We start from the raw sequence: 26,131 nt of genomic DNA on the forward strand, positions 1-26,131 counted from the left end.
GGGGCGTGCGGATCATTTTCAAGCCCCACCGACCTGGATTTGCTATGTACTCAGAAGTTGGCCTGGGTAATAAAACAGAAACTTTGATCGTGACATATTAAATTTGTGTTTTGTGCTCTACCCAGGAATTATTGGTGTGGTGTTTCCGCCTCTGAATGTCACTGTCTGGTCAAATATATTTGACTTTTGGACAGGAAACACTGTTTTGTTTCACAGCTCTTAAGCCCAAGACCAAGCATAAAGGGGCCTAAGTGACCTTGAACCAACGATGAAGTTCAGGTTCTGTTATAAAAAGATTTGTGAAGGGGACATCCAGAGAGAGTTCAAGATGGCAGTCCAGAGGAAGGAAAGACACACAGGGAGATTTCCTTTTACGTATGTGATAACACAGGGGGTTTGCTCTGTCCAATGTCCCTCCAGTTTGGATACAAGGACACAACAGCAACGATGGAGTGTCCAGTTGATTCTGCAACTCTGACACCAGCTGAGATAACAGAAACCGAAATTCATCGTTGGTTCAAGGTCTCTTTGGGTGCTTACGCACAAAACTGTCGTCCCTGGGTGGGCTTGAACCACCAACCTTTCGGTTAACAGCCGAACGCGCTAACCGATTGCGCCACAGAGACAGGTCTGACATGTCGACCAGGGGGCGTGAGCATCATTTTCAAGCCCCACAAACCTGGATTTGCTATGTACTCAGAAGTTGACCTGGGTAATAAAGCATAAACTTTGATCGTGACATATTAAATTTGTGTTTTGTGCTCTACCCAGGAATTATTGGTGTGGTGTTTCCGCCTCTGAATGTCACTGTCTGGTCAAATATATTTGACTTTTGGACAGGAAACACTGTTTTGTTTCACAGCTCTTAAGCCCAAGACCAAGCATAAAGGGGCCTAAGTGACCTTGAACCAACGATGAAGTTCAGGTTCTGTTAAAAAAAGATTTGTGAAGGGGACATCCAGAGAGAGTTCAAGATGGCAGTCCAGAGGAAGGAAAGACACACAGGGAGATTTCCTTTTACGTATGTGATAACACAGGGGGTTTGCTCTGTCCAATGTCCCTCCAGTTTGGATACAAGGACACAACAGCAACGATGGAGTGTCCAGTTGATTCTGCAACTCTGACACCAGCTGAGATAACAGAAACCGAAATTCATCGTTGGTTCAAGGTCTCTTTGGGTGCTTACGCACAAAACTGTCGTCCCTGGGTGGGCTTGAACCACCAACCTTTCGGTTAACAGCCGAACGCGCTAACCGATTGCGCCACAGAGACAGGTCTGGCATGTTGACCAGGGGGCGTGAGTATCATTTTCAAGCCCCACAGACCTGGATTTGCTATGTACTCAGAAGTTGACCTGGGTAATAAAACAGAAACTTTGATCGTGACATATTAAATTTGTGTTTTGTGCTCTGCCCAGGAACTATTGGCGTGGTGTTTCCTCCTCTGAATGTCACTGTCTGGTCAAATATATTTGACTTTTGGTCACTTTCGCCAGTAAGGTTGTTCATGTAAATGATGTTACCTGGTCACTTACGGGCAAAACGGTCGTCCCTGGGTGGGCTTGAACCACCAACCTTTCGGTTAACAGCCGAACGCGCTAACCGATTGCGCCACAGAGACAGGTCTGGCATGACCACCAGGGGGCGTGCGGATCATTTTCAAGCCCCACCGACCTGGATTTGCTATGTACTCAGAAGTTGGCCTGGGTAATAAAACAGAAACTTTGATCGTGACATATTAAATTTGTGTTTTGTGCTCTACCCAGGAATTATTGGTGTGGTGTTTCCGCCTCTGAATGTCACTGTCTGGTCAAATATATTTGACTTTTGGACAGGAAACACTGTTTTGTTTCACAGGGCACAGCTCTTAAGCCCAAGACCAAGCATAAAGGAGCCTAAGTGGCCTTGAACCAACAATGAAGTTCAGGTTCTGTTAAAAAAAGATTTGTGAAGGAGGACATCCAGAGAGAGTTCAAGATGGCAAAGCACAGGAAGAAAAGAGACACAAGAGATTCCTTTTTACGTATGCGATAACACAGGGGGTTTGCTCTGTCCAATGTCCCTCCAGTTTGGACACAAGGACATAACAGCAACGATGGAGTGTCCAGTTGATTCTGCAACTCTGAAAACAGCTGAGATAACAGAAACCGAAATTCATCGTTGGTTCAAGGTCTCTTTGGGTGCTTACGCACAAAACTGTCGTCCCTGGGTGGGCTTGAACCACCAACCTTTCGGTTAACAGCCGAACGCGCTAACCAATTGCGCCACAGAGACAGTTCTGGCATGACCACCAGGGGGCGTGCGGATCATTTTCAAGCCCCACCAACCTGGATTTGCTATGTACTCAGAAGTTGGCCTGGGTAATAAAACAGAAACTTTGATCGTGTCAATTTAAATTTGTGTTTTGTGATCTGCCCAGGAACTATTGGCGTGGTGTTTCCTTCTCTGAAAGTCACTGTCTGGTCAAATATATTTGACTTTTTGGTCACTTTCGCCAGTAAGGTTGTTCATGTAAATGATGTTACCTTGTCACTTAAGGGCAAAACTGTCGTCCCTGGGTGGGCTTGAACCACCAACCTTTCGGTTAACAGCCGAACGCGCTAACCAATTGCGCCACAGAGACGTACTTACTGCACATACCAGAGGGTTTCATGTTCAAGCCCCACCCACCTGTCGTTGGTATGTACTTCAGGACATTGGGCAGGCCATTAAGGTAGACATTTACAGAAACTCCGAGGCTGGGAGGACTGGTGTTGACTCTGCAATGCCTGAATGACCTGAATGAGGCTTAATTACCCACAATCAAGAAATGCATAATTAGCTGCAGGGTTCTGTGGCTGTATGGGAGTGTCATTCCAGAGACTGGCCTGGTGTCCTTTTCAGGGGGTGTGGGATCGATCTTCAGGCCCCAGCCACCACATTGGGCAGTAAGGCAGAAAATGTAATCATGGCACTTTAATTTGGCAGTCTTTTGCAGAAAATACATTTAAACAAACTGCTGTGTATGCAGAGATTTTAAGTGGTTGTTTATGTATTTCTTTAGAAAGCACAACTCCACCTTTTGCAGATCTTGAACTGGTTAGACACAGATAATGACTGATAAATAATATAACTCAGCTCTAGGCTCTTGTTATCTATCATCTCTCTCCAATTCGTAGACTATGGAAGAAAAGTTTATGGCCCTGGAGTTTTGTTTGTTTAGTCAATTCATTAAAATTCAAATTATGAATCCCTTTTTGGTTACATGTATTACGTATTGTCCTGAAATTGGAGTTACAATGCTGCTAATACAGTCCTCTAAAATTAGTTATTGGTATATGTTCTTGTCATTTCAGAACAATGGAAACTGGCTTCCATTGGAAATCTTAACGGTGCTCATGTGTCTGTTTTAGGAAAATAGAGGTGTGCACATATGCCGGGCTTCCAAAGGGGAGAAAAAAAACTTCAGTCGTTACACATTCAGTCGAGAAAGGCTGAAAAAGCGAACAGACTGTCAGAGAGAAAGTGACGTTGACATCTATAAATAATATAACTCAGCTCTAGGCTCTTGTTATCTATCATCTCTCTCCAATTCGTAGACTATGGAAGAAAAGTTTATGGCCCTGGAGTTTTGTTTGTTTAGTCAATTCATTAAAATTCAAATTATGAATCCCTTTTTGGTTACATGTATTACGTATTGTCCTGAAATTGGAGTTACAATGCTGCTAATACAGTCCTCTAAAATTAGTTATTGGTATATGTTCTTGTCATTTCAGAACAATGGAAACTGGCTTATGAAGCTCATTTTGTGTGTTGTCCATGTTTGAATTAAAAGATGTTTTATACAAGGACATGTGGCTTCTGTGTGTCCTGTTCTCTCTGCATCATGCAACTCTGCTGTAACAGTTATCCATTTGCTCATGCTTTCTTTATACCTAACTCTTTATGACAGAATCCAAGTTACTCATTTACATAATATTATCTGGTGACTTGAGCACAAACAAATGTCGTCCCTGGGTGGGCTTGAACCACCAACCTTTCGGTTAACAGCCGAACGCGCTAACCGATTGCGCCACAGAGACTGGCCTGCCAGGCCCGTCTGGGGCTGTGAGCTCGATCTTCAAGCCCTACCAAACCACATATCCTATTTACTCTGAGAAGACAGCCTGGGAAATATGGCAGAATTCTATCCATGGCATTTAAGAATTGTACATTGTACAAACTGACCTCCTCCTGTGGTGATGCTGAGTCCAGTTTAAGTGAGAGGTACATGACGATATGCGGGATGTGTCCTATGGACATCTGAAGTTCGGCTGTGTCCTCCCCCCACAGCAAACGCACCAGCTGGCTGACTGGTGGAGAGGTCTTCATCTTACGGACCGACAAAGTGTCGTTTGCACTGCTGTCGTCCACCAGAGCCACCGTCTCCAAGGTGAGCCTCACCTGGAGGAAAGGAGAAACACATGAGCGGTAAATGTGGAGAGAAATTAAGAACTGGACAAGCTCTGGGAAGGAAAATATGACAGAAAATGGTGACAAGGAAAAGAAAAAAATTCTTCTGTTACAATATCGTTGCATCAGCCTGCCTACCAGTCCCACTCAGTTTTCATTCATTTCTAAAAATAAGTCACTATGGCTCCACATGATTATACTTGGCAAGAAATCTTAACGGTGCTCATGTGTCTGTTTTAGGAAAATAGAGGTGTGCACATATGCCGGGCTTCCAAAGGGGAGAAAAAAAACTTCAGTCGTTACACATTCAGTCGAGAAAGGCTGAAAAAGCGAACAGACTGTCAGAGAGAAAGTGACGTTGACATCCATACCCAACCGCAGCATAACAAATAGCAGGGAACTATGTGTGTGTGCTTGTGTTTCTGTGTGTGTCTGACTAAATGAAAACCAGACCTCTGCAACCCAAGGAAACAGTGGCAAGACAACAGACAGCCTATCTTCTCTATTTCATGTGATTTTTACTTTCCATACCCCAGTATTTTACACTGCCATTCATAGAAAGTCACAGTGGACACAGAGCTGCATGGAAACTCAACACGCACGCACATGGAAACACGCAGTCAAGATGCAGAGAATGATGCGAAACTACAACTTTGTGGTGTCCCAGTTAAAATAATCTGTCCAAGCTACATTAAGTTCTTCTTGTACACTACATCCACATCAGATTATATCTACAAGAGGCTGTGTGAAGGCCTTCCACAGATACCCCTAAAATTTCATGATGATATATGTATATTAGTATTCTGTGTACATGAACCCTATAATGCACAATCAAGCTTTACAAATAACTGTTTTCAGGACAACCTGGGCTATCAAAATATGCGTGCTTCAGAGATGTCAAATGAATGCGAAAATAATGAAATGACCATAAAGACAAAGAAAAAAACAAAGCAGAAATTAATTTCACTGAAATATGTTCAAATCAGCACGAGAACTATAATGAACAAGACTTTTGGCATTTGAAAATTGTTCTCCCAAGTCTTGGCAATCAGGAGGAAGCAAAAAATACCAAAGCAAAGTTGAGACAGACATTGGTGGTTTCACTGCTACAAACTTTGAAACATGACCGCTGGCCTGACTCTTGCTAAACTGAAACATCACCACAGGCTGTGCCCTGTGCAGTGGGACAGGCTTAGTTTCTCCTCTATGATATTCTACTGTCTTCAGGAGCCAGCGAACATCTCTAAGTTACAGTCGCCCTCTGATGACGTTCTGGCTAAAGCAAACACGCATGTATAGTTGTATCAGAGGGTGGACAAGACCAAAACAAACCTGATTGATTGTAAGACTCCAAAGGGAAGTTAATATGTCCTGTAAGCATCAAAGTAGGAAAGTTCTCTGTCAACAAAACACTAAAATATTCAGACTAACAAAGTACATACGGTGCACATTTTAGACTGCCTATGTGTGGCATACCTGTTCACACATTGTGTTGACTCTGGGCTGAAACCTGTCAGCGCAAGAAAGGCCATCTATGGAGCTAAACTGAAGTTAATTCAAGAAAATCAGAACCACAGTCCAGATGTGACAAAGAGCAGCTGGATCCAGAAAAGTTAGAAGAATGTGCTGAAGATTTCTGGTTGAAATTGCTGATCAGGAGTCCTGAATGAGTAAAACCGGTTTCTTATAAAGACTACAGCTGGAACAATTAATCAATTAATTGACAACGATGTAAATAATTAATCATTTGGAGTCATTTCTTAAGAAAGAAAAGTCAAAACTCAGTCCAGGTTCCTAAATGTGAGTAATTTCTGTTTTTTTTAATCCTCTATGACAGTAAACTGAATATCTTTGGGTTGCAGACAAAAAAAAAGACATTTGAAGACGTCATCTTGGGTTTTGGGAAACATTGATCCAACATCTTTCACAATTTTCTGACCAAACAACTAATTGATTCATCTAAAAAGTAATCAACAGATTAATCAGCAATAAAAATATTTGTTTACAGCCCTAATGAGGTATGTCCGAGGAGTTTACCCTTACCGAGGGATTCAGTGGAAAAGAGGGAAGGCAAGCAGAACCGTGAGGTTCTGCTGGGATTTGACCTCAAACCACCAGGGACCATGCAGATCCAGTTATAAGCTTGAACCACTACATCTTGACTGGACACACCCCAACTACATTTTGGTGTTTGACTGTAACACACAATGTGGAATATGTAATTTAATGAACACTCCATGACCACTTACATTGTTTTAGACACATAGCTTAAGAATGGGGAGTCCAGTTCCAAACCCAGGCATTGTTTGTGTCTGCAACAAACCTAAGAAAGCCACTTTACTATGCTAAAAGAAATAAATGAGGTATTGTGGTCATTTGAAAAAAAGATGGGAAGTCTGTATTTTCTCAGTCCTAGATCATATGGTGCCTACCAAATATTTTTCAGGAAAAAAAAAGATCATATTCCAGGGTCAAAAATGTTGAAACTGTATTTTTCTAATCCAACGATCACTCCCAGAAGTCTCCAAGGTCTGTCAGCACAAACCACAGGCCACCCGCCTTTCCAGCAGGCGCCTGCATCTGGGCTGCCAGCCATTTTAGCCAATTTTAGGGGTATTATTAAAAAAGAGCCAAGTAGTGGTGGAGCACCAAGTGATGTCCCTTTCAACTGGTGAATCTGACTGGCTCACTCCGTCGTGGATTCAAAGCTATCCTCAATTCTTCTAGATTCACGAAGGAAGCTTCCATCAGACTGAGCAGAGGGCTTCAGAAATGAAAAATGGAAGAAAATAGGCTCAAATAGGCCCCGAAATTGACGAAATCACTGAGTAAAGAGGCCGAGTGGGCTAACTGCAGCACTTTCTCTCATCATAAATAATAAGGATGTGGTCAGACTGGAGTGTGCTCTCAGTGGAATTCCAGTCTGTTGATGTCAGTCATTTAGCACAAGCTCATAGATGGACACACACACACGAAGGAGTAACTGAAGGGGTTAGCAAAGGGCATGGTGGACTGACTTTAATACCAATATTTGTCCCTCCGAATATAATAAGTACTGTCTACGTTCCATCTGGGAGAGCTGGCACACAGACAAACCATCCTCCAAAACACACTCACACACACTCACACACAAAACAATCATTCTGTCAGCAATACAACTCTATTTCAAGTTTTTTTTGAGAGTCATCGTGGTGCCTGGGGAACCTTGTATTTTTCCAGAAAATCTCCCTTGCTCTTTCCCTACAGTGTAATTTAGTTTCCGACTACATCTTCTAATCAGCTGAGCTTTCAATCCCACAACAGCTTCCTGTGGCACCGAAAAAAGAGTTGCACCGCAGTCCCGTCTATCCGTCGTGTTCGCCATCAATCCGTACACACTCTGTCATTTGCAAATTCCTACTTTTTGATGGTCTGCTTTTTGGTGAAAATGCACGGCCGAGGCACAGACTAAGGATTTTTTAGCTACCGATCAAAGGATAATTTCCCAGTAATTGAGGGTTTTCTAACGGTAAACGTCGCCGACTTCTGCTTTCTATTCACATTTTAGCAGCTTAGAAGAGCCGATGTATTTCAAAGTAATTTAATGTCTGTATTTACTGTTCGAGGTTGCCGTTTGTGACAAGACCTAAATGCTACCGTACAAATTTTGAAGGCTAATCTAATGTGGAAAAAGTGGTGTTTTAATGTGTGGCAGTAGCGTTCATGACAGCCAACTGTGCACACAAGCTGTTACTGAGCTTTTACACACACTGACCTGTGTTGGTCCTGGGATGCAGGAAAGAACCCTCTCAATGTTTTCAGAAGTCACATCCACATCGTCCACTGCTACAAGCACATCACCTGGAAAAAGCATGCAGAAGAGGAACATTAAAATAATAGGTAATGGTATTAAATAATGCTACTAGTGTATGTTTAACCAGCTTACAGCCTCACATCTAAACTAAGAAATATATTAGCATCAAAAACCAAGGGAGGAAGTGCTACTTATAAAGCAAAAAGCAGATACTCTTTAAGTAAACTGTCCACAAGAAAGGGAATGAAATCAACCAAAAGTCAAGACACACTGACAAAATAACAAAGTCTTAAAAATGGCAGCGTGCCTTCATTTTTTGGTGCAATCTGGTCCCGTTCCCAGTGAAAACAGCAGGAAGCATCCCAAACTTGGCCTGCATATTATTTAGAGAGACAACATGTCCAACCGATACGTACAGATCCATCAAGGAGTATTTATTGTAAACTTCAGACCCTTAGACTTGGCTTATATCTTCTGTAAGATCACTGCTAAAAAGAATTTGATGGATTGCACCAATTGTGCTGTGGAGGGCCAATAAAGAGCTTCACCTGCTGTGTGTGCATGCAGACTCACCAGCATCTCGGTAACAGAGCTATTTCAGGTATTTAACCGCTCTAATTGTTTAAGCATGTAGCTGTGCTGCATAAAAGCCTCTCTAAACAGTAACTCATGTGGGTAGTCGTTTGTGGTAAAGCACAACTGGCGTTCCTCTGTCTGCTGGTAAAAACTGTCCGATCATTAGCCCTGATAGAAGAAAATCGCTTCAGAGAGGCTGAGTGTTCAAACAGACAGATTACAAGAGGACCAGAGCTGCATTAAGAGTTCAGTCACTCCACAGAGCTGTGCTGAAAGTTTCACTAGGACTGAAAATAGTTGCTCGGCGTTGGCAATGAGAAGTAGCTATCAAACATCCTACAAACATTTTTAACAAGAACTGTGTGGTTTTACAACACAGAGCTTAAAAGTGAAACTATGATAATGATTTGTATTACTTTGTAGTTGTTACTATGGATTCAACAAAATAAGAGCCTTGAGCTATATTAAGCAACATGGGGCAGCCTCACTCCTAAACCTAGGCTAGCTCTTGCAGTATTTTTCTCAAATCATAGTTCATGCACTTGAGTTGCATGGTGACCATTTTCTGACTTGTAAATTGCGCTCATTATTAAGGCTTTGGACTTCTTTCTCTGAAGAAATCTGTGTGACTATGACTATGTAATTAATCATAGCCTGTGCTTTGGCAGTGCTTTTGTGCGGTGTGGAAATGAATGAGTCAGTGCTAGTTCATGACTCTACTATGACTGTTTTTGAAATCATAGCTGCTGCATAGCTGCATTTTCCCGGTTGTGAGCGCAACCGGCTCTTTTTGAGGATGAAGAGTGCCTTCTGCTAAAGGTCAGTCGTAAAACCGACTTTATTTTTAACCAAATAAAATGCTGCTTTAAAGCTCACGCTTCTCAAATACATCCCTCCTCTACTGAGGTGTGTGTGCATGCCATCGGCCAGCCAGGAATTCTTTAACAGGTTAGGATAGCTCTGACCTCTCTTGAACGTGATCCTGATTATACCCTGCTAAGAAGGCTGACAACATGTTTTTGCTCTTATACCTTAATGAGGGACTAGGCTTGTAAAGAAATTTGTACATGGCCTTGTAAGAAACAGCCACGTACTTTCAGTTTAACTTGTGTAGTGTAGTATTAGTGGAATATCTTCATACGCCTTTTTGAAACTGTAAAGAAAATACTGCAACCATACTTAAGGTGACCACTTACAATAAAAACGAAATAATGTATTCTGTAGTTGAGTTTAACTGTTAAAAGCAACTAACTGGCTGAAATATGGTCTTACCAATTAGGATTTGACCACATTTGATGGCGGGGCTGTTGGGTATTAATCCATGAACAGTCAGTCTCTCCTCCTGTCTGACCACTGCAGGGTCTCCCTGTACTCTGCTCCAAGAAGAGCGATGCACCACCCCCAGCAGTGCCTCCAGCAGGCCTCCACTGTCACAGAGAGGTGATGACGGACCTGCAAGACGTTTAGGGTTGAGGTAGACACACACTTCCTTCAGCTGCTGTGGCTGAACCGTCACACCCTGCCTTTGACCTGGCTGGTTCTTCAGAATGGATGCCGGAGGTGACGATAAGTTGTCTTTACCCCCATCCTTCCCTCCTCCTCTGCGCTGAGACGGCCGGCGTTTCCTCCTCAGGATCCTGGCTAGCCTTTTCAGCGTTGGCTCGCCTTTCGCCCGCGATCCGCATCTCTGCTTCTTGTTTTGCTCCGTGATAATCTCCGCCTCCTTTTCACTAAAGCGGACATGATTAGTGGATACACCTTGATTGGCGGTGGCTTGGGCCAGCGCAGCCTCCTCTTCGCCCTCGCTCAGCTCCAGGTAGAAAAGCTCGCCATTCTTCTGGATGTCATCCAGCCATTCTGGTTCCAAGTCACTGAGAGGAAACAAACATTCGAAGCATTGAATTTAATCGATTTGATGATACCGGACTACTTATCATTTGAGATTTTGTTCATATTGTTGATATTGATATTGTGATAGATGTGTTAATGAAGTTAAATGTAAAATAAATGCCCAAACTTGCATGCCATGATATCCATATTATCCATGCATATTTTTCAGTATTTGGGCAACTGTTGCAGCCAACTTGTCTCCCCATTACTGCTTCAAAAATACTATATCTAAATGAACTTTTATCAGCTATTGTGCATATTGCAATGAGCAAACACACAAGCGCTACTAAGAAGTACTATATTTACAAAGCGTAGCCACGCGCCTGACTGAATGGGAGGGACTAAAGCTGGATATTTTTTCTTTTGGTTTCTCTGCCTTTGAACCTGCTTTGAAGAACCTGTGGCCAGCAGCTTTAACACGATATCCATAAATTTACAGAGGACGGCTGGAAGCATACAATTACTTATGAAGGTTTACCTCCCAAACTGAAAACACTCCCTCAAGCTATGAAAAGCACAAGGGAGGAGAGACGCTCCCTCTTCGGCAAAGCTTATGCTCAGACTTATGCTCACAAAAACAACCAACTTTAGTTTACACATGTAAATAAACTATCAGGTGAAGCCACACACCAGAGCCTCTGTTTCATATCTGCAATGTAAGCCATGAAAACGACTGTTACGTGTCAGGTTACTGCATCTCCTCCTCACAAACAGTGATAACTTTGTTTTGTGAGCTTGCTTGTTAAACTGCACTCATTTCATGCGATGTTAAACTGCTTCTGTTGTCTCATGTTGTCTGCTTTATTATCATATTGTTGTCTGTAGTGTTTGTTTCTTACTCAGAGTAGTCGGAGCTGTAGTAACTCGATGCAGACTCACAGTCACTCTCGCGCTCGGCACCATCTTCTTCCGCGTGAGTTTTCTCGGTAAACTGGCGGGAATTTGCTAAAAAGGCCATTTTGTTGTCACGCGACGTTGTTTACCTGCGACGCTTTCGCGAACAACAAGCTAAACTTTTACCTCAAACGAGCGGTGATGTTTCTATCGCCATGTTGTAAGCGTTGACGAGCGCTCCGGCGCTGCTGTCACGTGACGCGAGTGCGCTCGCTCTGATTGGTGGAAGGCGCAGTTGCCCCTGACAACGCACAAGCTTTCGGAGCGGGCTGTTCTTCGCTTTGTGGCAGCGACCGGGTAGGAATGTGCCAGTTTACCTGGCAGCGCGAGGCTCTCATCCCATTAAATAATGCAGCGACGACACAGACAACACCGCATTCCTGCTCGTATTATATTTACAGGGAAATGTCACTGATTGTAATACATGTATAATAAAGACATAACGTATATACGTCACTTTTTTGAATACCACGCCGTAAAAGTAACCATTTATCTATCAAAATAACATATCACGAGGGAATTCACGTACGAAAACCACGATAATGTCGCTTTAAACCGACTTCTGACCGCCATAACAATTAAATGACCGCAGAGAAATGCGAGAATTGAGGAAGCAGCGGCAATAAAAGTCCGGGTTTGTTGAATTTGTAGTTCACACACGCAGAAATTGGTGCTTTTATTTTGTCTCCGTCTCATTTCCAGCTCCTTGCAGACTCGCACGAGGTTTTTAAATCCCCTCCGGTATTCAGAGACCCTCTGACAAAGTGCCCTCATCCAAACACAAGCTACAACTTCAGGGTTTGTATAAAACAGTATAATTTTAAAAACTTCACGTAGATGACAGTTTAAATGCTTTACTGACCTGTAAAGGAGAACACTGCGGATAGAGTCGAAGTCCTCCAAGTTTTTAGAGAATGAACCTCCATCTATAGAAATGTTAAACATCATTTGTATGTCATGTTTCCGCCGGGAGTGCGGCCAACAACGCTGCGTTCACTTCAAATTTCCAGTTCCTGAAGATGCTATTAAAAAAAAACAAAAAACTTTAAACTCCCAAGAAAAGCTTTTAAAATACTGCTTGTCTGTCAAGCCACCGATAAAAATTAAAAAATTAATCCCTTTCCTCTGCCCGGTATGAAGTTTCAAAACCGCATGAGTACAACCGAGCAGGCTGAGCTGCGTCTCCAAGACCAGAACGAGTCCTCCTCCAGTTTCTCACGTCAATCACTGACCCGGTTCAACACCAGCTATTCAAAGAGAGCAGAGAAAACCCGTTGCTGCTCCTTTTTTTCCTCCTTTCTTTCTTTTTCTTCTTTAATTTAGTTTTGAGTGTTTCTCCAGGCCAGCACAGCGGAATTTGTCCCAGCCGTCTTGTTGGCAGGTGGATTAAAAACCCGCCTACTTAAAGCTCCCAACAAAAAAAAAAAAGCCCAGCAGACAAGCCCACATTTGTACTTTCATGAAAAAAAAAAAAAAAAAAAAAAAAAAAAAAAAAGGAGCCTGGGGGAAATAATGCTGCTTTCCACGCGTATCCTTGGCAATAATCCCAACAACAAATCACACACTTGTATTGCTTGTAATGGGAGGAACACTCACAGTGATTTAGTTTAGTAAATGCAGCAATAAAACTTTGATTTACACTGCGGGTTGGTTTTCACGCCAGGCTGCTGGTTTTAAATTCAATATTTCAACATAAAATGTTATTGTGGAAGCTAAAAAGTTACTCCAGCTGTCAGATAAAAGATTTTTTGAAATGTGGTTGAGTAAAAGCATTATATTTTTAAAAAACAATGTGGCAGTGTGCTAAAATCAGTGTTGTATAAAGTCTTCAAAAGTCATACGTGAGTAAAAGTAAAGATATCAAGTTACGATATTACTTAAAGTCACCCACCCATACAAATAGAACTTGATTACGAGTCTTAAAGTATCTCATATTTATTGTACTTAAGTATCAAAAGTAATTTTCTGGTAATAACTGAACTTAAGCAACAAAAGTATGAGTGAAAGTAAGTCAGTGTTTTGTTTTTTATCCATTTGCCAATAAAACAGTATGACTTCAAAATGTGCTACACTGGCTCTGATGCACAAGTAACTAGTAACTAAAGTTATCAAACCTATGTAGTGAAAGTAAAGAGTAAAATTAATTACTTTTCACTTTAGCATATTGCCATCACATCCCTAATAATGGGGAGTCAGTATATTTGTAAGACAGGGGTGGAGGTAAAGTCAAATTCTGCAAAGTAAGTAGTAACTATGGCTGAAAATGAATAAAATAAATAAAATAGTAATGCTGAGTAAAAATGCAGCGTGCCAATTATACGTTTTAAGTAGCATGAATTTATTATATTTAAGTACACAATATGTTTACAAATGTTACTGCATGCTGTAACATGTCTTTAACCACCTATTATGTGAATAACATAATGACAAACACATACAGTACTAATACTTTGTACACAATAACTGCAGGACAACTTTGATTTTCAACATCATTGTACTACCACTCTGATCATACTCCTCCCCTCATTGTCCCCAGAGAAGACAGTGAACGGTCATCAAAAGCAGAGAGCATATGAACTGAATCAAGTCTCTCTACCCGCTTCGCGCTCAAAGAGGAGTATCACCAACTCATCATCGTGGTTAGCGAGACCAAACACTTTAGAAACACATTCCTCAAGTTAGAAACTATAGAAATGATCCCTGAAAGTATAGTCTTGCTAGATAACTGCTCTCACCCAACTACTTGTATGACCAACATGGGCTTCTTTGTCATGGTGCTCACATCCAAACATTTTTGGACACTTTTTTTCTCTTTTTTCAATATAGCAAGTTTTTCCTCAGTCAAATCAAGGATCTAAAGACAGAGGATAATGTTCACTGTAAAAATTTTGAAGCCCACTGAGGCAATGTGATTGTGATATTTGGCTATATAAATAAAATTGATTAAACTGATTTTTACAGCTGATGTTTGTATAAAGAGTATGATCTTAAAGAAGATCTAAATAGCGAACAAGTGGACTACTTGGAAGCCACAACATGTAATAAAAGCCACAACATGTACATGTGTCTGCATTTGTTAGTAAGATATAACAACATTAAAACGCAACATGACAATATTTGCTTCCAGAAATACATTTAAACACTGTTTTTATGACAAAACAAAGCACAGTCTATACATGAAACATGTTCACACGATCAAAGCCTCTATAAACTTTTAAATCATCTATAAATTATCTTTATTCACAATACCCACAATGCTATCTGGTGACATATCCCTCCTCCCAGTCTCTCATTGGTTGCTGTAATGCTGCATGGCAGCATGGTAGCTTCAAATGCTAACAACAACAGAGGTTTAACTAATGTTTTTTGAGCCGACACTTTAAACAACACTGAATTAATCTATATTGGCTGAATGCTCGTGTCACGCAGTTTAACATAACTTCAGATAGAAACAGCGCCACTGAGGAAAAGACGACAATATTCAACTTTTATGTCAAGAAGAGCTAGATGCTAACCGTCCCAGTGTGCGCCAACATTTGGTGTCCGACTACAAACAAGGTTTCACGATAGTTCCTGGGCGAAAACATACAGAACATTTAAAAACTCTGTCTCACTACGAATGATCATTTAAAGCTATGAAGATTTGCTTTTGTAACAGTGGAGGGAAATATTTTCTCTTTTGAAGTTTTGTTATCACAAAGTAAAGAATAAAGAGTAAAACTGGTTACTTTTCACTTTTGTATATTGCCATTACATCCCTAATAATGGGGTGTCAGTATATTTGTAAGACAGGGGTGGAGGTAAAGTCAAATTCTGCAAGTAGTAACTAAGGCTAATAATAAATAAAACAATAATGCTGAGTAAAAATACAGCATGCAGATTATAAATTTAAATTAGCATACATTTAGTTTAATAAAGGACAAAGTAGGCTTAGAAATGTTACTGCATGCACGTTCTTGTCTATCTATACTCTTATGATACATGTGTAACAGGCATAACTAGATCAAGTGCAGTAAACACTCTTACCAAATAAAAAAAAAAAAAACCTTTGATTTTCAACATCATTGTACTACCACTCTGATCATACTCCTCCCCTCATTGTCCCCAGAGGAGACAGTGAACGGTCATCAAAAGCAGAGAGCATATGAACTGAATCAAGTCTCTCTACCCGCTTCGCGCTCAAAGAGGAGTATCACCAACTCATCATCGTGGTTAGCGAGACCAAACACTTTAGAAACACATTCCTCAAGTTAGAAACTATAGAAATGATCCCTGAAAGTATAGTCTTGCTAGATAACTGCTCTCACCCAACTACTTGTATGACCAACATGGGCTTCTCTGTCATGGTGCTCACATCCAAACATTTTTGGACACTTTTTTTCTCTTTTTTCAATAAAGCAAGTTTTCCTCAGTCAAATCAAGGATCTAAAGACAGAGGATATTGTTCACTGTACAAATTTTGAAGCCCACTGAGGCAATGTGATTGTGATATTTGGCTATATAAATAAAATACATTTTAAAATGATTTTTACAGCTGATGTTTGTATAAAGAGTATGATTTTAAAGAAGATCTAAATAGCTAACAAATGGACAACAATGAATAAAAGCCACAAAATGTACATGTGTCTGCATTTGTTAGTAAGATATAACAACATTTGAACGCAACATAATGACAATATTTGCTTCCAGAAATACATTAAACACCGTTTTTCTGACAATACAAAGAACAATCTATATATGAAACATGTTCACAAGATTAAAGCCTCTATAAACTTTTAAATAATCTATAGATTATCTTTATTCACAATACCCACAATGCTATCTGGTGACATATCCCTCCTCCCAGTCTCTCATTGGTTGCTGTAATGCTGCATGGCAGCATGTTAGCTTCATATGCTAACAACAACAGAAGTTTAACTAATGTTTTTTGAGCCGACACTTTAAACAACACTGAATTAATCTATATTGGCTGAATGCTCGTGTCACGCAGTTTAACATAACTTCAGATAGAAACAACGCCACCGAGGAAAAGACGACAATATTCAACTTTTATGTCAAGAAGAGCTAGATGCTAACCGTCCCAGTGTGCACCAACATTTGGTGTCCGACTACAAACAAGGTTTCACAATAGTTCCTGGGCGAAAACATACAGAACATTTAAAAACTCTGTCTCACTATGAATGATCATTTAAAGCTATGAAGATTTGCTTTTGTAACAGTGGAGGGAAATATTTTCTCTTTTGAAGTTTTGTTATCACAAAGTAAAGAATAAAGAGTTAAACTGGTTACTTTTTCACTTTTGTATATTGCCATTACATCCCTAATAATGGGGTGTCAGTATATTTGTAAGACAGGGGTGGAGGTAAAGTCAAATTCTGCAAAGTGATTAGTAACTAAGGCTAATAATAAATAAAACAATAATGCTGAGTAAAAATACAGCATACAGATTATAAATTTAAAGTAGCATACATTTAGTTTAATAAAGGACAAAGTAGGCTTAGAAATGTTACTGCATGCACGTTCTTGTGTACCTGTACTCTTATGATACATGTGTAACAGGCATAACTAGATCAAGTGCAGTAAACACTCTTACCAAATAAAAACAAAAAAACCCTTTGATTTTCAACATCATTGCACTACCACTCTGATCATACTCCTCCCCTCATTGTCCCCAGAGAAGACAGTGAACGGTCATCAAAAGCAGAGAGCATATGAACTGAATCAAGTCTCTCTACCCGCTTCGCGCTCAAAGAGGAGTATCACCAACTCATCATCGTGGTTAGCGAGACCAAACACTTTAGAAACACATTCCTCAAGTTAGAAACTATAGAAATGATCCCTGAAAGTATAGTCTTGCCAGATAACTGCTCTCACCCAACTACTTGTATGACCAACATGGGCTTCTCTGTCATGGTGCTCACATCCAAACATTTTTGGACACTTTTTTTCTCTTTTTTCAATAAAGCAAGTTTTCCTCAGTCAAATCAAGGATCTAAAGACAGAGGATATTGTTCACTGTACAAATTTTGAAGCCCACTGAGGCAATGTGATTGTGATATTTGGCTATATAAATAAAATTGATTAAACTGATTTTTACAGCTGATGTTTGTATAAAGAGTATGATTTTAAAGAAGATCTAAATAGCTAACAAGTGGACAACAATTAATAAAAGCCACAAAATGTACATGTGTCTGCGTTTGTTAGTAAGATATAACAACATTTGAACGCAACATAATGACAATATTTGCTTCCAGAAATACATTAAACACCGTTTTTCTGACAATACAAAGAACAATCTATATATGAAACATGTTCACAAGATTTAAGCCTCTATAAACTTTTAAATAATCTATAGATTATCTTTATTCACAATACCCACAATGCTATCTGGTGGTATATCCCTCCTCCCAGTCTCTAATTGGTTGCTGTTCCAACACATGGCAGCATGGTAGCTTCAAATGCTAACAACAACAGAAGTTTAACTAATGTTTTTTGAGCCGACACTTTAAACAACACTGAATTAATCTATATTGGCTGAAAGCTCGTGTCACGCAGTTTAAAATAACTTCAGATAGAAACAATGCCACTGAGGAAAGGATGACAATATTTAGCTTTTATGTCAAGAAGAGCTAGATGCTAACCGTCCGAGTGTGCGCCAACATTTGGTGTCCAACTACAAACAAGGTTTCACGATAGTTCCTGGGCGAAAACATACAGAACATTTAAAAACAATGTCTCACTACGACAAAACATTTAAAGCTATGAAGATTTGCTTTTGTAACAGTGGAGGGAAATATTTTCTTGCTCATGTCAGGTTTTGTTATCACAAAGTTAAGAATAAAGAGTAAAACTGGTTACTTTTCACTGTTGTATATTGCCATTACATCCCTAATAATGGGGTGTCAGTATATTTGTAAGACAGGGGTGGAGGTAAAGTCAAATTCAGCAAGTAGTAACTAAGGCTAATAATAAATAAAACAATAACGCTGAGTAAAAATACAGCATGCAGATTATAGATTTAAATTAGCATAAATTTAGTTTAATAAGGGACAAAGTAGGCTTAGAAATGTTACGGCATACATGTCTTCATGTACCCATACTGTTGTGATGCATATGTAAAACCCATGGTGACAGCTGTATATACACTACCAACATAAAGAAACACTTTAATATTCAACATCATTGCACTACCACTCTGATCATACTCCTCCCCTCATTGTCCCCAGAGAAGACAGTGAACGGTCATCAAAAGCAGAGAGCATATGAAGTGAATCAAGTCTCTCTACCCGCTTCGCGCTCAAAGAGGAGTATCACCAACTCTTCATCGTGGTTAGCGAGACCAAACACTTTAGAAACACATTCCTCAAGTTAGAAACTATAGAAATGATCCCTGAAAGTATAGTCTTGCCAGATAACTGCTCTCACCCAACTACTTGTATGACCAACATGGGCTTCTCTGTCATGGTGCTCACATCCAAACACCGTACAGCTCATGTTTGTATTTAAAAATAATGATTATAAAGAATATCTTAATAGCTAACAAGCGGACTACAATGAATAAAAGCCTCAACATCATAAACGTGTGTCTGCGTTTGTTAGTAAGATACAACAACATTAAAACGGAACATAATGACAACATTTGCTTCAGAAAATACATTTAAACACCGTTTTGCTGACAATACAAAGCACAGTCTATACATGAAACATGTTCGCACGATCAAAGCCTCTATAAACGTTTAATTAACCTATAAATTATCTTTATTCACAATACCCACAATGCTATCTGGTCGTATATCCCTCCTCCTAGTCTCTCATTGGTTGCTTTAACGCTGCATGGCCGCGTGTTAGCTCCAAATGCTAACAACAACAGAGGTTTAACTAATGTTTTTTGAGCCGACACTTTAAACAACACTGAATTCATCTATATTTGCTAAATGCTCGTGTCGCGTAGTTTAAAATAACTACAGATAGAAACAATGCCACCGAGGGAAAGACGACAGTATTCAACTTTTATGTCAATAAGAGCTAGATGCTAACAGTCAGAGTGTGCACCAACATTTGGTGTCCGACTACAAACAAGGTTACACCAGAGTTCTTGTGTGTCCGCAGGTATCGCGGTCAGACAACTCACATAGTTTACATGAAAACGCTTTTTTAGATCTCAGCAAACAGAACATTTAAAAACTGTCTCACTACGACAACACATTAAAAACCATGAAGATTTGCTTTTGTAACAGTGGAGGGAAATGTGTTCTTGCTCTATAACAAAACAATTACATGTAAATTACCTGAGAGATTCATAATATGCAACAGTCAAAGTAGAGAAACAGAACAGTTTGTATTGTAATTCGCCTTTAGATTTGAGCAATGTGTTATTACTGGTAGCTACTACACTACTAGTATGTTAAATCTCCACCTACAAATACATGTTTAATCCGAACTGTGATGATTTTTAATAAGCACGGTACTCTAGCTGATGTCAGGATAACGCAGCTAGATAAATTAAAGTCATACGACCCCATCTGCACGAAAAAGCTTAGCTAGCTCTCACACCTTCACAGCAAAAGTATTTTTTATGTTTAGAAATCCAACACCACATTAGCTAGCCGTAGAGTTCAATGTAATCTCGATGTAACTAAGTAAACTCTCGATTTGCGTAACATCAACGTTCACGTAACTTAGCGTATGCTGGGTATCAGCGCTAGCTAGCATCGCCAGTCCTGACCTTGACAGATTTTTGGAGCCAGACTGATAACGAGTTCATCCCCATCCATAACACGTTTAAGCCACTCACCAAATCTAAACTACAACACGTTTTAGAAAGACTGTATGACTAACTGTCTTGCTAAGACAACCTCTTAGCTAGTGACAGGATAACTTTCAGCTAGCCGCTAATGCTGTGCTAATAAACTAATGCTACTTCTGACGTTAACTAGCCTGCGCTCAACCATGAACTTCCAGCCAGTATTTTGTAATTTTACGTCTCTTTGTAGCTTGAGAGAGTATCCCAAACTCTAATCACTCAACATTCATTTTTATCTAGACTCATATGACATATATAAATTAATAAATGAAGGGATTAACTCACCAGCAGTATCGTAATGACGGTAAAACAACTGTTGCATAACTGGCGCCCCTCTGCGCATGATTAATTAACACAGGAAGCGGTTGGAAAACGTTTAAAACTTTTATTTTATTTTATTGTGTGCAGTTAAAGACTTATGTCTGAGTGGACATACTCATACTCAGACTTATGACTGTGTCTTTCTGAGTTTCTAATTAATCTATGGTACTAATTTCTTTGGCGGAAGTGTAATGAGACCAAACAAATGTCCGCCATTTTAAGTCAACATGTTGCAAATTGTGCAGAAGATTAGAATAAGAAAAGTTTGGGACTTCTGGGATTAACTAGCTGATTAAAATAGATTCATAATGTGTATTAAACATTTCACACCAATCTCTTATTGGTGTTTATATCAGATTTACATCAGTATTACACTGCCCTCTTCTGGCGTGTCGGCGGGAATGTAAACTATCCTCCTGCTGGTGACCTCGGTATGTTTTTGTGATTATTTTAAACAACACATAATATCAAATAGTTGTTTCACACCTGGCTGAAATGGAGCTAGTTTTGTTCACGAACCGATTTATTTACTTTCCTCCATATTGATCTTCTTGTTCCCGCCCCTTCATTTTGTTTACTCTGACGTCACTCACATGCGCCGCTCACAACTTGGAAGCGACAACTTCGTCTGAGGCATGTCTTCCCTCTTCATACCTTTATATGCCCTTTTAAATGCGTAATTGAGTGAATTTCAGAACGACGCCAGGTTTATAAAGTAGATAGTGTTACGGTGGCAACGCATGTATGACTTTCCAGCCATTAAACCAGCCATCCGACCATTTATAATGTTGTTTTTGTTCTTCAGGTGATGCATCTGAAGTCAGTCGATACTGAGGAGAGCTGCAGACTGAAATGGCACACATTGATTCAGATGTGTGTGAAATGCAGCTGGATGGAGTTACAGAGGTGATGGATCTGCTTCAGATAGACGTGGAGACTGATGTGGTGGAAGACAGGCCAGGGGGAGAAGATACAGCCTGTTCAGTAAGTTTGTTTATTTAGCCTTCATTTGAAATAAGGACTACTTTACAACCTATTTAAGCTAGCATTGACTTCCAGGCGAGCAGCATTACTACTTATTGTTTTGACTGTTTATTTATTGATTCTGTCCTTTATTAAAAACATAATATAGTAATCAGGTATAGGTATGAATAGAGGTATATATTCTGCAAAATGTAAACAACAAAAACCTCCAAATGCTGCCCACACACAGAAAGCCAACTTGAAAACATAAAAACTTATTGTTTTTGATTCCTGAAGTGATCCGATGTGCCGTCAAAAAGACGCCTAATCAGATTAAGTGAGGTTAATTTTAGCATTTGTTGGGTTTTTGTTTTTACTCAGGCCAGAAACCTCATTTCTTTACGTTAGGTGACTCTCTTGTTTTTAGATTTCTTCGACTGATAAAATACACAGTTCCTCATGATCTCAGAAACGTATAAAATATTTTGAAAACCAGTCAAACAAGATCAAAAATCTCTTGTCAACAAGCTAAAAGCCAACCTGTTTTCCTGTACTTTACACAAATGCCTGTTTATGACCAAAAACCGATGATCTTTTATTGCGGAAGGGAAAGAAAATCTGTTAAGGTAGTATCCCTCAAAAACTATGGAGTTATTCTGCACTCATATTGCTGCTTTGTCTGTTTAATCAACAGAAGAACGTGTTGAGGAAGCAGCGCAACTGGGAGAGGCAGCTGGCAGCGAAGAAGAACAAGAGGAAAGAAGAGAAGCAGAGGAGGAAGCTCAACCGCGAGAAGGAATCAGGTAAATATCGAGTGAAGACAAGCAAACATTAGTGTTGTTTTAGTCGGGAGATTGAAGGTGAAAGTAGCCGTAACACATGTCTATCTTGTGTTTTTGTCCTACAGGTGCTACTGGAGATGCTCCTCAGTTCTCCAAACGGGTGTTGAAAGCGATCACCAAAGAGCGTTTAGCTGAGGCTCAGTCCACAGGGCTCAAGCTCTGCATCGACCTGAGTATGACAGACAGCATGTCAGACAAGGTAGGTGATGAGAAGCAAGCCTCAAAGCAGCATCAGTGTCTTTCAAACAGAGAAAAATGTTTTTTTGAAACAGCTTGTTTTGATCCAAAAAATGGTTTTCATAAGAGAGACATTTACCTGTCTGCATTGATCTACTGACCTTCAACTGTGTATGTTTGTCTGGCTCAGGAGGTAAGTCGACTGGCGGGCCAGTTAAGACGGCTGTACGGGTCGAACAAGAAGGCGACGCGACCGTTTCACGTTTTCCTGACAGACCTGAAGGAGGACAGTCGTCTCTACAGAGAGTGCCTTCGAATGAACGAAGGCTTCCTCAACTACATGGTGATTATTGTTGTTCACTGGTAAATACTTCTTAAAAGAAAGATTTAGCAGGACATCTCTTTTGAAGTTAAGCTGCAGACAAGTGTTTTAAGTGTTATTTCAGCCTAAAATGGAGCCTCAGAGTAATTATCTTGTGATCAAGGCAAGATGCAACCAGGAATAGTGTGAATTTTTCAGCTCAGACTCTGAAACCTTTCATTTTTCAGATGGACATAACGGAAGAAAGCTGCCTGGACCTTTTTCCTCCTGAAACTATCGTCTACCTCACACCAGATGCTGAAGAAGGTCAGTCTCAATGGCGTTTATGAATGAAATATCTTTGCGCAGAGGAGATGAACTTTTAAAGAAGCATTGAATCTCATAAATAGTGTATTAAACTATACGAATGAAATGCATATTTTGGCCAGCAGATGGCGCATTCTGACCATGTTCATGCATCCATAACTGATGATACGGTCCTGTTACTACAGCTTTTACTTTATTAAATGATGTTTTCAAACATATGCATAATAAAATATAAAGAAAATGTAAGTTTAATGAGAGAAAGAAAATTCACTTTATTTAAAAAAAACAGCCTAAATACAACTACAATCATATAAAACATGGTAAAGACATTTTGAATGATCTGATAAGCCATCTTAAGCTTGAAAAATAGGAGCCTAGATGCTTAGTGAATGTACAGTGAGACAAAAAAAAACAAAAACAAATCAGTTTTCGGAGCCAAGGTATAAATCAGAGATGCTCAAAAGTCCGTTTTTTTGCAAGTCCAAGCCTCGAGTCTCTCATGGCTGTAATGAGCGTTCGATCATTTGCTGAATGCCACGTGGTCTGCTGTGAACACTGCCATACTACGCCTAAGGAATTCAAAGCGTGCACTGTGTAATTATCATTTCTGATCCTTGCCTTCGGCGAGTCTTTTGTTTGGGCATGTGAAGTCTTCTTATCTTATTATATATTATTCAAAGTTGACAGAAAGCACAGCAGCTGCTGGCGGGTTCGCTGTGGTGTTGTTTTGAGCTGTGTTGTAGCTGTAGCACACCTCCTCATCTGTGGGCACGCGCTTGTGAAACGAGAGGGAGGGGACGATGATCACAAATCGCGAGAGTTGCGTCTGTGTGTGTGGCGACTTCAGTGCGACCCGAGTCCAAGTCGCAGGCTCGAGCCGCCATTTCTGCTGTATATACATTCCTATGTCTGTATTTGTAGTGTCTTTGCCTGTTGCTATTTTTTTTAACTCCTCTTTCATTTCAGCTTTAGAAACAGTGGATGCTGACATGGTGTACGTCCTTGGTGGCCTCGTGGATGAAAGCATCCAGAAGGTATTACTCAATAAAACCAAAAACAGCAGTTTCACACAGCAGCAATCAGTTAGGTCAGTCTGACTTAGATTTGGACTCCGTTCACTGTTCAGGTCAGATAAAAGCCAGCAGTTCTCGTAATTGACATCACTGCAGTAAAATGCATGTGTGCTCTCTTATGAGTTGGATTTCTACCAATGTGTTTGCTCTTCTCCCCCTGCAGAAGTTGAGCTACTCGAGGGCACGAGAACTGAGCATCCGCACGGCGAGGCTGCCCATAGACGAGTACATGGTGAAGAAGCACAACCCCAAGAACTTCCACTCGAAGATCCTGGCTATTAATCAAGGTGAGTCAGTGCTTTTTAATGTGCAAGTCTATCAGGGCTGCAGAGTCATGGTAAAGACGGATAGGAAAGTAATAGGCCCGGACTTTTTGGCTGCTAAGATTATTTGAGTTCACTCTGAAGACTCCCGAGCCAAAGTGTTTCTCAATAGAAACGGGGTTAGTGAATAAAAGGTGCACATCTGGAATAAATTGTGATCAGGGTCACTGAATCATTTCATAATTGCATATTTGCGGTTGATGCAATCAACTTTCACTGAGCAGCCCTTTATGAGATTGCGAATAAACCTTGACTTATCTTGTTTGTACTTGTTCTTGTTGTTGAACTGAACTCTCTTCCTGCAGTGTTCGACATCTTATTGACATTCTGCAATAGCGGCAGCTGGAGAGAAGCCCTGCAGGCGTGGTTCCCCCCGGGGAAGGGCTTCGTCGTCTCACCAGATGATTCCCAGCGTCCGTCCGTCTCTCCAACACAAACATAGCTGGATGGAGTTTTCATGGATTTGATTTTAATCCATGCTTTAGAGAAAAGCCTTTTTGGGTCATCGCTGTCCACGTTAAAGGGAATGTTCACCCAAAAATGAAAATTCAGGCCTTATCTTGTCACCCTCATCCTGATGGAAAGTCGGAAGAAGTTTTGTAGTCTACAGAAGATATCTCTGTAAGAACACTCCCACACAGAGTTTAAAAGCCAGCCTACTCCCGTCCAATTAGTTAGAACTGAAGAAGCCTCTTGGATGAGAGGTGAAACGTCCAGTTGCCTCGATACAGCATCTACACTGAACAAAAATATAAGCGCAACACTTTTGTTTTTGCTCCCATTTTTCGTGAGCTGAACTCAAAGATCTAAAACATTTTCTATATACACAAAAGATCATTTCTCTCAAATATTGTTCACAAATCTGTCAACATCTGTGGCATTGTGCTGTGTGATAAAACTGCACATTTCAGAGTGGCCTTTTATTGTGGCCAGCCTGAGGCACACCTGTGCAATAATCATGCTGTCCGATCAGCATCTTGATATGCCACACCTGTGAGGTGGGATGGATTATCTCGGCAAAGGAGAAGTGCTCACTAACACAGATTTAAACAGATTTGTGAACAATATTTAAGGGGAAATGGTCTTTTGTGTATATAGAAAATGTTTTAGATCTTTGAGTTCAGCTCATGAAAAATGCAAGCAAAAACAAAAGTGTTGCATTTATATTTTTGCTCAGTGTAGATTCACCATGAGCTGCACAAGCTGTTTGTTTATTCAAGAGGACGGACTTTTGTTTGTCTCTGTACTTGAAGTGTTGTATGTTGTTAACACAAACTGACACCTTTTCTAATCATGTTGTAAGTTTTTAATAATTTCTTTTTTTATTTTATTTTTATATGAACATTGACATATTCTTGCCAGCAGATCAAATTATCAAAAATAAATGTAAAATGAGAATAAAATCAATGAAATAACTG

General features: G+C 40.2%; 2 protein-coding genes across 3 annotated transcripts in view; one reads left to right on the forward strand and one right to left on the reverse strand.

Moving 5' to 3' along the window:
• intu (inturned planar cell polarity protein) overlaps positions 1-20,761 on the reverse strand; it is a 36,377-nt gene extending 15,616 nt beyond the window's left edge. Inside the window, exons 1-5 of one of the 2 annotated variants that reach the window (XM_084344255.1) lie at positions 20,672-20,761; positions 12,446-12,509; positions 10,072-10,670; positions 8,185-8,270; positions 4,206-4,421 (exon numbers count right to left, since the gene is read on the reverse strand). In XM_084344255.1, coding sequence (XP_084200381.1) covers positions 4,206-4,421; positions 8,185-8,270; positions 10,072-10,670; positions 12,446-12,509; positions 20,672-20,729 — 1,023 coding nt within the window. In that variant the 5' untranslated portion in view covers positions 20,730-20,761. Of the gene's footprint in view, positions 1-4,205; positions 4,422-8,184; positions 8,271-10,071; positions 10,671-11,528; positions 11,796-12,445; positions 12,510-20,671 lie in introns of those variants that run through there. The other variant, XM_084344256.1, reaches the window with a different exon arrangement.
• A 547-nt stretch (positions 20,762-21,308) lies between these two features.
• On the forward strand, positions 21,309-25,838 carry trmt10b (tRNA methyltransferase 10B). The gene is made up of 9 exons (XM_084344071.1): positions 21,309-21,340; positions 21,513-21,691; positions 22,365-22,473; positions 22,578-22,711; positions 22,880-23,032; positions 23,239-23,317; positions 24,284-24,351; positions 24,554-24,677; positions 25,019-25,838. Exons 2-9 carry the CDS (start codon positions 21,560-21,562, stop codon positions 25,153-25,155), a joined length of 936 nt encoding a protein of 311 aa, XP_084200197.1. The 5' UTR covers positions 21,309-21,340; positions 21,513-21,559; the 3' UTR covers positions 25,156-25,838.
• The last annotated feature ends 293 nt before the right edge of the window (positions 25,839-26,131 follow it).

The sequence above is a fragment of the Pagrus pagrus genome, assembly GCF_965226575.1.
Source record: "Pagrus pagrus genome assembly, chromosome: 22".
NCBI classification, from domain to species: domain Eukaryota; kingdom Metazoa; phylum Chordata; class Actinopteri; order Spariformes; family Sparidae; genus Pagrus; species Pagrus pagrus.